Here is a 13,986-nt window from a genome sequence, read left to right on the forward strand (position 1 = left end):
CTCTGTAGAAGTGGGTCAGTATCCCTATAGAAGTGGGTCAGTATCTATATAGAAGTGGGTCAGTATCCCTATAGAAGTGGGTCAGTATCTATATAGAAGTGGGTCAGTGTCTCTATAGAAGTGGGTCAGTGTCTCTATAGAAGTGTGTCAGTATCTCTATAGAAGTGAGTCAGTATCCCTATTGAAGTGGGTCAGTATCTATATAGAAGTGGGTCAGTATCTCTATAGAAGTGTGTCAGTATCTCTGTAGAAGTGGGTCAGTATTTATATAGAAGTGGGTCAGTATCTCTATAGAAGTGGGTCAGTATTTCTATAGAAGTGGGTCAGTATCTCTATAGAAGTGTGTCAGTATCTCTATAGAAGTGTGTCAGTATCTCTATAGAAGTGAGTCAGTATCCCTATAGAAGTGTGTCAGTATCTCTGTAGAAGTGGGTCAGTATCTCTATAGAAGTGGGTCAGTATCTCTATAGAAGTGGGTCAGTATCTCTATAGAAGTGGGTCAATATCCCTATAGAAGTGGGTCAGTATCTCTATAGAAGTGGGTCAGTATCTCTATAGAAGTGGGTCAGTGTCTCTATAGAAGTGGGGTCAGTGTCTCTATAGAAGTGTGTCAGTATCTCTATAAAAGTGGGTCAGTATCCCTATAGAAGTGGGTCAGTATCTCAATAAAAGTGTGTCAGTATCTCTATAGAAGTGGGTCAGTATCTCTATAGAAGTTGGTCAGTATCTCTATAGAAGTGTGTCAGTATCTCTGTAGAAGTGTGTCAGTATCTCTATAGAAGTGTGACAGTATTTCTATAGAATTGGGTCAGTATCTATATAGAAGTGGGTCAGTATCTCTATAGAAGTGGGTCAGTATCTCTATAGAAGTGGGTCAGTATCTCTGTAGAAGTGGGTCAGTATCTCTGTAGAAGTGTGTCGGTATCTCTATAGAAGTGTGTCAGTATCTCTATAGAAGTGGGTCAGTGTCTCTATAGAAGTGTGTCAGTATCTCTATAGAAGTGTGTCAGTATCTCTATAGAAGTGTGTCAGTATCTCTATAGAAGTGGGTCAGTATTTCTATAGAAGTGTGACAGTATTTCTATAGAAGTGGGTCAGTATCTCTATAGAAGTGGGTCAGTATCTCTGTAGAAGTGTGTCGGTATCTCTATAGAAGTGTGTCAGTATCTCTATAGAAGTGGGTCAGTGTCTCTATAGAAGTGTGTCAGTATCTCTATAGAAGTGTGTCAGTATCCCTGTAGAAGTGTGTCAGTATCTCTGTAGAAGTGGGTCAGTATCTATATAGAAGTGTGTCAGTATCTCTATAGAAGTGTGTCAGTATCTCTATAGAAGTGTGTCAGTATCTCTATAAAAGTGGGTCAGTATCTCTAAAGAAGTGGGTCAGTATCCCTATAGAAGTGGGTCAGTAAACTAAGTATTTATACTGTTGATTGCCAGTAATTATAGAGCAGTTAATGTTTATATAACTCGTCTGGACAGGACAGAAGTGTGTCAGTATCTCTATAGAAGTGGGTCAGTATCCCTATAGAAGTGGGTCAGTATCCCTATAGAAGTGGGTCAGTATCTCTATAGAAGTGGGTCAGTATCTCTATAGAAGTGTGTCAGTATCTATATAGAAGTGTGTCAGTATCTCTATAGAAGTGTATCAGTATCTCTATAGAAGTGGGTCAGTATCTCTATAAAAGTGGGTCAGTATCTCTAAAGAAGTGGGTCAGTATCTATATAGAAGTGGGTCAGTATCCCTATAGAAGTGGGTCAGTAAACTAAGTATTTATACTGTTGATTGCCAGTAATTATAGAGCAGTTAATGTTTATATAACTCATCTGGACAGGACAGAAGTTTGTCAGTATCTCTATAGAAGTGGGTCAGTATCCCTATAGAAGTGGGTCAGTATCTCTATAGAAGTGGGTCAGTATCCCTATAGAAGTGGGTCAGTATCTCTATAGAAGTGGGTCAGTATCTCTATAGAAGTGGGTCAGTATCTCTATAGAAGTGGGTCAGTATCTCTATAGAAGTGGGTCAGTATCTCTATAGAAGTGTGTCAGTATCTCTATAGAAGTGTGTCAGTATCTCTATAGAAGTGGGTCAGTATCCCTATAGAAGTGGGTCAGTATCCCTATAGAAGTGGGTCAGTATCTCTATAGAAGTGGGTCAGTATCTCTATAGAAGTGGGTCAGTATCTATATAGAAGTGTGTCAGTATCTCTATAGAAGTGTATCAGTATCTCTATAGAAGTGGGTCAGTATTTATATAGAAGTGGGTCAGTATCTCTATAGAAGTGGGTCAGTGTCTCTATAAAAGAGGGTCAGTATCTCTATAGAAGTGGGTCAGTATCTCTATAGAAGTGGGTCAGTATCTCTATAGAAGTGGGTCAGTATCCCTATAGAAGTGGGTCAGTAAACTCAGTATTTATACTGTTGATTGCCAGTAATTATAGAGCAGTTGATGTTTATATGATGAGATACTGCATGATACAGCCAGTAATCATAGAGAAGTTAGTGTTTATCTGATGAGATACTGCATGATACAGCCAGTAATCACAGTTAGTGTTTATCTGATGAGATACTGCATGATACAGACAGTAATCATAGAGCAGTTAGTGTTTATCTGATGAGATACTGCATGATTCAGAAAGTAATCATAGAGCAGTTTGTGTTTATCTGATGAGATACTGCATGATACAGACAGTAATCATAGAGCAGTTAGTGTTTGTCTGATGAGATACTGCATGATACAGACAGTAATCATAGAGCAGTTTGTGTTTATCTGATGAGATACTGCATGATACAGACAGTAATCATAGAGCAGTTTGTGTTTATCTGATGAGATACTGCATGATACAGCCAGTAATCATAGAGCAGTTAGTGTTTATCTGATGAGATACTGCATGATACAGCCAGTGATCATAGAGCAGTTAGTGTTTATATGATGAGATACTGCATGATACAGCCAGTAATCATAGAGCAGTTAGTGTTTATCTGATGAGATACTGCATGATACAAACAGCATATCAACTAATTCTTCCCACAGGTGGAAAATATAAGCTAGAATAATTAAAGATTAATTTATCAAACTAGTATATATTTTTTTTTTACAAATCCTAGAGTTGTCAGAGAGATTGCGTGAAGCCAAACTGAGTACAGACGATGTGGAGACAATGAATGATGAAATCAGCCGCGGAATGAATGACCTTAAGTTCCAAATCCAGGAACTCGGCAGATGTAAGTATACTTGATAGAAAAAGTGAAAATGTCGAGCAAATCTTAATCAATTACCAAGTAAAAAGGAGTTAAAATGTTCAATTACTGAACATGCATGAACAAATGATGTATAGTTAATATAAAGGAAATATAGGTATCCAGAAAAATCAATTCATAATTGATACATAGATATGACAGTACAAAATTTTGAACATTGATTTCTTAGGTGAATGATAATTGAAGACTAATTTCATACGAAATGTTGATGTTGTAGATGAGTTTGAAAACAGAACAAGAGATGCGGGCATTCGAGCGACTGCAGCCGGGCAGCGTGCTCTGGATGCCCAGGAGAAAGTGGGCACAATTCTAGCCAAGCTTCCGGAGGACAAAAACAAGATAGATAGACTGGCCAACACTGTCGCTAAGACAGACAAGAACATTGCTGATGCCACCAGTCAAGGTGAGCTGTTGGGTTATGTTGTAGGCATTAAATGTTTATATTGTACGGGTTCGGATCAATTGCTCAAATGCGTTTGGGATATGATATCCCAAATGGGATAAAAATTTGAAGAGCAAATAATAGAAAATTTTTATTGTCCTAAAAATTTGATAAATCTGCATTAGAATAGATGAAATGTAATAGCTTTTGGTTTAAGTTTATTTTGCTGGCATTATTGTAATCATTTAAAGTTTATATTGCTGCCATTTTACGTTTATATTGTAGGCGTTTTAGGTTTTTAGTGCTGGCATTTCACGTTTATATTGTAGACATTTTAGGTTTTTGTTTAAGGCATTTTTCATTTAAATATTGTAAGCATTTTGCATGTACATGTACATTGTAGGTTTACATTGTTAACACTTTAAAGGTATGAAAGAACAAGGTGCTCTGTTCTAAATCAGGATTAAAAGATCTAAAGTTTGCGACATCTCTTATCTAACAGCTGAACCAGTAAACTGAATAATCACCAAAAACGTCCACTGATTTTCTAGCGTTGTTGTGTTGTTTGTAGGTGATTTTGTGAGGGACAACCTGCCTGAGGTGATCACACAGATCAACCTTCTGGGTCAACGGAAAGAGGCCGTGGAGGCACTGAGAGATGGAGTTTACACCAACCTGAGTCGACTCCGAGAACAGATTGAGCTGGCTCGAGACGCTGCCAACAGGGTGAGTATGTGGAAAAAAGTGTTAATTGCCATTGCATGATAAATCTGTATTATTTTTTTTATTAGCTCACCTGAGCTGAAAGCTCAAGTGAGCTATTCTGATCACATTTTGTCCGTCGTCCGTCTGTCCGTCTGTCCGTCTGTCCGTCTGTCCGTCCGTCCGTCTGTCCGTCTGTCCGTCTGTCCGTCTGTAAACTTTTCACATTTTGAACTTCTTCTCTAAAACTGCTTATCCAATTTCAACCAAATTTGGCACAAAGCATCCTTATGGGAGGGCGAATATAAATTGCAAAAATTAAAGTCCGATCTATATTCAAAGCGGAGAAAACCTTGAAACTGTAGAAAAAGGGGGGTGCATTTTAAAAAATCTTCTTCTCAAGAACTACCGAGGCAAATTCAACGTAGTTTAGCATAAATTATCCTTATGGGAAGGAAAATATAAATTGCAAAAATTAAGGGGTAATTTTGTTTCAAATCGAAGTTATTACGAAAATAATAATAAAGGAAAGGCGTGTTTCAATCGGGCTCGGCATACGGTAAAATGGGTAGGCAAGACTTGGCCTGGGCAAAACAAAAGATTTGCAGTTATTAATCTGCCAATCTCATTAAAATTTCAGGATATTTGATGGACTAGTATATTTGTATTCGCTGTAGATATTGCCATGACATTATACGAAAAAGGGTCGATCTGACTATGATGAATTTGCTTGTTGTGCAACAGTTCGCGTATGAAGGGAAGTTTTGAAACATGAAAAATATATTGGTGCCGATTTTGTGAAGTAAATTGAGGCTAAATATTTCAATGCGTTGACAGTTTTCACACATGACGTTGGTGTTAGCTTGTTCTGATTTTCGTTTCGTTTTCATTATTTATGCTTTGTAACCTGGAAACTATCGTCTGTATTTCGTGATTTTTACGTATCAAATCAATCAGAGACTTCGGTAAATCAAACAGTTACGTTAACTGTTTACCTGCGCAAATTAAGCAAAATCTGATGTAGGGGTACTGAAACACAATTCATTCTATCGGTAATTCGGCATTATCTTTTGCGTAATGGTAGATTAATGCAATAGGTTTTGTTGAGATGCTCGGCATTTTCTCTAGTTTATTCAGTTTAAATAGAGTTTGATATCGCTTACGGAAATATGTAGGTATATCCATGTATATATATATATGATTCATTTCGAAAAAATAAATTGTGTTCTTTATTTGTTATACATGTAGTGCATGTTGTTTACAATTTCTATTTACCGGTACTAACCATATTTGAGTGTTAAGCTTCGAATTATAAGCAAGATACAGAGATTTGCTCACAATTCTATATTTGTACACAGATCTTAAAAGCTAAAGATTAAAAAAGTATTAAAAAATTGTCAATATTTATTACGAAAATTTTCAAAATCTGTTCTTCCAGAAACCCACTTATTGAATTGTAAACTTAGCTCACCTGAGGATGGGGCCACAATGGGGGGTCGAAGTTTAACATGAATATATAGAGTAACTCTTTAGAAATCTTCTTCTCAGAAACTAATCGTCCAGGAAAGCTGAAACTTGTGTGGAAGCATCCTCAGGTAGTGTAGATTCAAAGATGTTAAAACCATGACCCCTGGTGGTAGGGTGGGGCCACAATGGAGGGTCGAAGTTTAACATATGAATATAAAAAGTAAATCTTTAAAAATCTTCTTCTCAAAAACGAATCGGCCAGGAAAGCTGACACTTGTGTGGATGCATCCTTAGGTAGTGAAGATTCAAATTTGTGAAAATCATGACCCCCGAGGGTAGGGTGGGGCCACAATGGGGGATCGACGTTTTACATAGGAATATATAAAGCAAATCTTTAAAAATCTTCTTCTCAGAAACTAATCAGCCAGGAAAGCTGACACTTGTGTGGATGCATCCTCAGGTAGTGTAAATTTTAAAGTTGTGAAAATCATGACCCCCGGGGGTAGGGTGGGGCCACAATGGGGGATCGAAGTTTAACATAGGAATATATACAGTAAATCTTTAAAAATCTTCTTCTCAGAAACTAATTCGCCGGCAAAGCTGGAACTTGTGTGGAAGCATCCTCAGGTAGTGTAGATTCAAAGTTGTGAAAATCATGACCCCCGAGGGTAGGTTGGGCCACAATGGGGGATCGAAGTTTAACATATGATTATATACAGTAAATCTTTAAAAATCTTCTTCTCAGAAACTAATTAGCCAGGAAAGCCAAAACTTGTGTGGAAGCATACTCAGGTAGTGTAGATTCAAATTTGTGAAAATCATGACCCCTGGGGGTAGGTTTGGGCCACAATGGGAGGTCGATGTTTTACATAGGAATAAACAGAGTTATTCTTTAAAAATCTTCTTCTCAGAAACTAATCAGCCAGGAAAGCTGAAACTTGTGTGAAAGCATCCTCAGGTAGTGTAGATTCAAAGTTGTGAAAATAATGATCCCCAGGGGTAGGGTGGGGCCACAATGGGGGGGGGGGGTCAAAGTTTAACAAAGGAATATATAGGGTAAATCTTTAAAAATCTTCGCAGAAACTAATCAGCCAGATGATCTTTATAATTGTTAAGACTTTGGCCCCAGGACAATTCTTTGGCCTCACGAGAAGGTTCAGAAGTTTGATGTAAATTTATATCCCATATATAAACTATTGTTAGGGATCTTTTTTAGATCTGCAATACTCAACATATGATATGACTATAAAATCATCCTGTTAGAAAAAGGACTAATGTTTATAAACATAAGAATATCCAGGGGAAAATGGATTTTATTTATACAGGATTTACATCAATTATTGTACATTGTCCAGATAGTTTGTATTATGACTCCATTGAGCTGATTTTATCATACCTCTTGTTCCTCAGGTGAGCGATGTGGCCCATGGGCCTCTTGTTGGTTGTGTAGTAATAGAAATGCAATATTAATACCAGTTTTGAAGATATTGATTAATTTGTTTTCATTTTGTTTACAGATCCGTGTCGGTCTGGAGTTTGTTGGAAACACAACAGCCACACTGAGAAATCCAGCCAATATTGAGTCTGCTGGCTCCTACTCCACTCTCTCCATGTATGTACAGACTCGCCAGAAGAGGGCACTGCTTGGCTACGTTGGAGCGGACATGATGCCAAACCGAGTCACACCCGTAAGTTATCAAAATTACTGTTGTTGTAAATAGTCAACATTTTTAAAAAAAGCTTACGGTGATGGAAATTTAAATATCACAGGTATAATTTTAAAGCATTGTTGTAAACCAGCAAATGGGTACATTAACTGCAGCTTGAGAATTTGTCAAGCTTGTCATATAAACGGCTACATTTACATGTAAATTGGTGTGACAGAAACCCATGATAAAAAAAATTGACAGTGATGTGATATCTAAACACTCTTATTGTAGGACTACATGTCTCTAGAACTGAGAGACGGACGCCCACTCCTGCGTTACAACCTTGGATCTGATCCAGCGGAAATCGTCTCCAAAATGGACGTCTCTGATGGCAAATGGTACCTGATCAAGGCCAAGAGGTGAGTCAGAATAAGTCTGTGGTGATCAAGGCCAAGAGGTGAGTCGGAATAAGTCTGTGGTAATAAAGGCTAAGAGATGAGTCTAAATAAGTCTGTGTTGATCAAGGCCAAAAGGTGAGTCGGAATAAGTCTGTGGTGATCAAGGCCAAAAGGTGAGTCTGAATAAGTCTGTGGTGATAAAGGCCAGGAGATGAGTCTGAATAAGTCTGGTGATCAAGGCCAAGAGATGAGTCTGAATAAGTCTGTGGTGATCAAGGCCAAGAGATGAGTCTGAATAAGTCTGTGGTAATAAAAGCTAAGAGATGAGTCTGAATAAGTCTGTGGTAATAAAAGCTAGGAGATGAGTCTGAATAAGTCTGTGGTAATAAAGGCCAAAAGGTGAGTCGGAATAAGTCTGTGGTGATCAAGGCCAGGAGGTGAGTCTGGGTAAGTCTGGGTTGATCAAGGCCAGGAGGTGAGTCTGGGTAAGTCTGTGTTGATCAAGGCCAAGAGATGAGTCTGAATAAGTCTGTGGTGATCAAGGCCAAGAGATGAGTCTGAATAAGTCTGTGTTGATCAAGGCCAGGAGGTGAGTCTGAATAAGTCTGTGGTGATCAAGGCCAAGAGATGAGTCTGGGTAAGTCTGTGTTGATCAAGGCCAAGAGATGAGTCTGAATAAGTCTGTGGTGATCAAGGCCAAGAGATGAGTCTGGGTAAGTCTGTGTTGATCAAGGCCAGGAGGTGAGTCTGAATAAGTCTGTGGTGATCAAGGCCAAGAGATGAGTCTGGGTAAGTCTGGGTTGATCAAGGCCAGGAGGTGAGTCTGGGTAAGTCTGTGTTGATCAAGGCCAAGAGATGAGTCTGAATAAGTCTGTGGTGATCAAGGCCAAGAGATGAGTCTGGGTAATTCTGTGTTGATCAAGGCCAGGAGGTGAGTCTGAATAAGTCTGTGGTGATCAAGGCCAAGAGATGAGTCTGGGTAAGTCTGTGTTGATCAAGGCCAAGAGATGAGTCTGAATAAGTCTGTGGAAATCAAGGCCAAGAGATGAGTCTGAATAAGTCTGTGGTAATAAAAGCCAAGAGATGAGTCTGAATAAGTCTGTGGTAATAAAGGCCAAAAGGTGAATCGGAATAAGTCTGTGGTGATCAAGGCCAGGAGGTGAGTCTGGGTAAGTCTGTGTTGATCAAGGCCAGGAGGTGAGTCTGGGTAAGTCTGTGTTGATCAAGGCCAGGAGGTGAGTCTGGGTAAGTCTGTGTTGATCAAGGCCAGGAGGTGAGTCTGAATAAGTCTGTGGTAATCAAGGCCAGGAGGTGAGTCTGAATAAGTCTGTGGTGATCAAGGCCAAGAAATGAGTCTGGGTAAGTCTGGGGTGATCAAGGCCAGGAGGTGAGTCTTGGTAAGTCTGGGTAAGTCTGGGGTAATAAAAGCCAGGAGATGAGTCTGAATAAGTCTGTGGTAATAAAAGCCAGGAGATGAGTCTGAATAAGTCTGTGGTAATAAAGGCCAAAAGGTGAGTCGGAATAAGTCTGTGGTGATCAAGGCCAGGAGGTGAGTCTGGGTAAGTCTGTGTTGATCAAGGCCAGGAGGTGAGTCTGGGTAAGTCTGTGTTGATCAAGGCCAGGAGGTGAGTCTGGGTAAGTCTGTGTTGATCAAGGCCAGGAGGTGAGTCTGAATAAGTCTGTGGTGATCAAAGCCAAGAGATGAGTCTGAATAAGTCTGTGGTGATCAAGGCCAAGAGATGAGTCTGAATAAGTCTGTGGTAATAAAAGCCAAGAGATGAGTCTGAATAAGTCTGTGGTAATAAAGGCCAAAAGGTGAGTCGGAATAAGTCTGTGGTGATCAAGGCCAAGAGATGAGTCTGGGTAAGTCTGTGTTGATCAAGGCCAGGAGGTGAGTCTGGGTAAGTCTGGGGTGATCAAGGCCAGGAGGTGAGTCTGGGTAAGTCTGGGGTGATCAAGGCCAGGCCCCGGGGCCATAAAACTTAGACGAGCTCACTTTTGATCTCAGTCTCACTTTAACAAAAGGAATATATAGCAGAAAAGTGAGACCAAGATCAAAAGTGAGCTTGTCTAAGTTTTATGGTCCCGGGGCCAGGAGGTGAGTCTGGGTAAGTCTGGGGTGATCAAGGCCAGGAGGTGAGTCTGAATAAGTATGTGGTGATCAAGGCCAGGAGGTGAGTCTGAATAAGTCTGTGGTGATCAAGGCCAAGAGGTGAGTCTGGGTAAGTCTGGGGTGATCAAGGCCAGGAGGTGAGTCTGGGTAAGTCTGGGGTGATCAAGGCCAGGAAGTGAGTCTGGGTAATTCTGGGGTGATCAAGGCCAGAGGAAGGGTTATGAGTCAGTTCAACATACTGTATACAGGGTCACTTCATCCCCTGTTATTTTCACCCATCTACACTTGTAAACGGTTTTGCCTCGTCTTAAATTTGATTAAACACAGTCAAATATTAAGAGAAAACTTGGTTTCATTACAATTCACCCAGTCTTAAACTCGCATGCTGACAACGAGAGTGAAAGGGGCAGAAATAAAATAGAAATGGTGAATATATCGCTTTGTTCAGTATGTCATACTTTGCATCATTAACATTGTGTAGGAAGAAATAATTTCCTCAACATGAAATTGTAATATCTGTCCATATTTTCTGATATTGTTCAGTTGATGTTTTTGGTTATTGTTCACTTGGTGATGTTTTTGGTCTTTGTGAAGGATTGGGAAGTCTGGAGAGTTAGAGGTCATAGGAGATGGAGACAACAACAATGATAAAGTGACGGGAGAGTCCGGCGGAACCTTCACCGTCCTAGAGCTGAACCCCCAGACCACCAAGTTCTATGTGGGTGGGGTCCCCAGCGACGTCAGGGTAAGGCTCTGAAGACATCAATAGACATTTCTCCTGTTAATAGAAACAAAGTTTTAAAATTTGTTGTTATAGCTGAACTTTGATATCTCGAACACTGACATATCGATTATAGTGGATATGTCGAAGACTTCAACATATCCATTATAATCGATATGTCAGATGTCAACAACACACTGTGCCCACAGGATAACCTAAGTATCAAAACAATCTATTGTTATAAGAAGTGCTAAACACCCCAATCCCCTTCCCTATGCCATGTCCCAATAGAATAGGGGACAGACATGCACCTTTAAGGGCAAAATGAATGCACTGTCCATCCATGATGAAAATCAAAATCACTTAAAATATTATAACCCATTTGAAAATAATTCTCTCTGTCTCTCTGTCTCTCTCTCTGTCTCTCTCTCTCTCTCTCTCTCTCTCTCTCTCTCTCTCTCTCTCTCTCTCTCTCTGATGTACATGTATATTAAGTACATAAGTTTGGACTGATAGAAAATACAAGATTCATGTATTTTTTCTAGTTTTTCACTTAATATATCCTAAGATAAAGATTGTCAAATAATCTTTCAGTCCCAGCTTCTGCTGCACCTGTAGAATGTTTAATTAGTATAGCTGGGAAGATTTTCAAACTAATAGGATGCAATTAAAAGATGAAACCTTTGAAACTTTGATCATAACAGCAATCTTTTGTCTTAAGGTGTCCTCAGCATAAAGAAATGCAATTAAAATATATTTAAAGAAATATAACTGGGAAAAACCCTCTGTCTATAAATTAATACAATTAAGTGTCCAAAATTATAAAGATTTGTGTTATCTGGGGAAATATCTCTATTTAGCTTTTTAATAAAAGCAACATTATTCCATAAATTGTTTTCTATTATGCACAAATTCTGTGTCTCTATATCATATCTGACATTGTATCATGCCAAATGTCTATAAAATAATATCTTTTTACTTATGTAATATGTTGTTCATAATGCCACAAGATTATTATATATATTTAGCAAATAAAGAATGACTCTTGTATATATAGTCATTGAATTTGAACCTGATACTGAACATTAAACTGTAGATATGTTAAGGAGTGTTTTATGTTTGAAACATTTGCAAAAACTCTTTATTAGCTTTACTTTTTTAAAAACAAAGTAATGGTAATGGTAATGCATTACTTTACTCATGTAATGGTAATGTAATGCATTACTTCAAGAAAACCAAGTAATGGTAATGGTAATTTAATGCCAAAATTCATGAAGTAATGGTAATGTAATGCATTACTTTACAATGTAATTCGCCCCAAGCCTGGTTGAAGTTATGTGTAAGTCCCAACCACTTATTTTTGGGAGTTGATTTTAATCAACTCTCCTATGCACTAACTCGGGCAACGCGAAAATGAAACAGTGTTTGGACCTAAGCACAAATCAATACCGCTGACAACACTTAGTTCTTGAAAATAATCGATAAATTTGATGCTATGTATTCTGAAGCATTGTTTTTCAAGAAAACTTATTTATTAATACCGTGAAAATAGTAAGATTTTAAATTGTACAAACAGTTTAGATATTTTTTAAGTCTTATGTATCCCTACGCTAGAGTTCAATGTAGTCTCGTTCAACCAGACGCTTGGCTGTCTCCGTTAATAGAGTCTCTCTTGCTTGTCGGAGATAAACGGAGACAGCCGAGAGTTTGGTTGAACAAGACAAGAGATCAATCTTGCCTGGAACCATACAATTTCTCAGAAATATTTAGATTACTGATACTTCTTGCAAAATCACATATCGTTGATTTTGAATAAATAATAATCGATAAAATCAACTCCCGTCAGTACTTCAGTACTTTGATTTAAGTACCGTATTTTTCGGGGCATAGGCCGGTATTTTTTTCCTCCGATGAGCGAGCCCCGGCCTATCCCCCGGGATCGGCTATTCTTAGACTCAAAGTTAAAAAAATTTAACAGTAAAATATAAAATCCACTGTTTTTATCCGTTGTACTGTTGTAGCAATTTATTATGAGGGTTGGTTTTTTTTCATCCGTTTGAACTATTGTTCGATAGTTGTCCCGTTGATAATTTTTGTAATGACATCGTGAGTAATAAAATGTACAGTACTGTACAAGATATTTCTTTACAATCCCAATCAAAAGAATTTTTTTCCCACGTTCATGTATGAACCCTGGAAACTATTATTGCGTAGTAAAAAAGAAAACGAAACCGAGTAGAATGTAATATGACGGAATTTTGGTGAATTCTTCAGGTCTGCGTTCGTAGGAATCACTGGTCTTGGGTGTAGAATAAATCAAATGCTATGTGTTTTTACAATTAATTTTCTGTTGGATGAAATAACGGTATTCTGGTGTCGTGTGTATATACAAAGGTGTGAAACCCGTGACTAAAACACAGCCTGGGGGCACGTAGCCTAGTGAACACCGTTACACTTCATTGCATTAACTGTGTTTTTAACATTACAACTTCTCTGCATAACGACAAGTCACTATTTAATTAATTAATGGAAAGAACACAAATGTTTGGTATTTCGTTTTCTCATTCATAGCGATTTAACTCTATTTGAATATGAAACCACGTGTTGAGCTAATGGACGCCATACCCTGTATTTACAAGTAGCTTTCAAAGTATAACTTGATTAAATGAGATTTAGCAATAAGGTATTAATAAAATATAAAAGGTTTGGTAAAATATTATACTTAGTTCTACCAGACAGAACCACGGAGGTTGGTGTTGCAATTAAATTTACACTATGTAAAATTACGATACACAACGATACACCGACGAATACGGAAGAGACCAAACAGCCACAAAACACAGATTAATTTTTAAAAATTGCTTGAAATGTATATGTTAAGCAAATTTAATAACTTTGATTACTCTTTTGACTTTCTACATCGATATTCTGAAAGTATATACTTAATACGGTGACTTTCTTAATCATCGGTCATACTTTCACTATAGAAATCATCGATTGAAAATCGGCTTATCCCCCAATTAGGCTAGTCTAAGGATTTTTCTTGAATTTTGTCTAAAAATTAGCAATTCGGCCTATGCCCCACATCGACATATGCCCCGAAAAATACGGTATTTTGCCCTCAATATATCGAACACTCGGATATCTCAATTTTTAAACAGTATGTCCCATCTAGTTCGAGATAACCAAGTTTGACTGTATTAAGCTAAAGGAAAATAGAAATAAATAGTACCAATGATGTTTTTGGGATTCATATTAATGATTTTCCTGCTGAAACAGTACGTTATTACATGTAT

General features: G+C 38.2%; 1 protein-coding gene across 2 annotated transcripts in view; it reads left to right on the forward strand.

The window, feature by feature from the left end:
• LOC105335256 (laminin subunit alpha) overlaps positions 1-13,986 on the forward strand; it is a 43,861-nt gene that overhangs the window by 24,319 nt on the left and 5,556 nt on the right. For both annotated transcript variants that reach the window (XM_066065027.1, XM_066065026.1), the window contains exons 53-58: positions 3,106-3,222; positions 3,476-3,661; positions 4,212-4,366; positions 7,327-7,497; positions 7,750-7,877; positions 10,564-10,714. In XM_066065027.1, coding sequence (XP_065921099.1) covers positions 3,106-3,222; positions 3,476-3,661; positions 4,212-4,366; positions 7,327-7,497; positions 7,750-7,877; positions 10,564-10,714 — 908 coding nt within the window. The remainder of the gene's footprint in view (positions 1-3,105; positions 3,223-3,475; positions 3,662-4,211; positions 4,367-7,326; positions 7,498-7,749; positions 7,878-10,563; positions 10,715-13,986) is intronic.

This window comes from Magallana gigas, chromosome 7 (assembly GCF_963853765.1).
Source record: "Magallana gigas chromosome 7, xbMagGiga1.1, whole genome shotgun sequence".
Classification (NCBI taxonomy): Eukaryota; Metazoa; Mollusca; class Bivalvia; order Ostreida; family Ostreidae; genus Magallana; species Magallana gigas.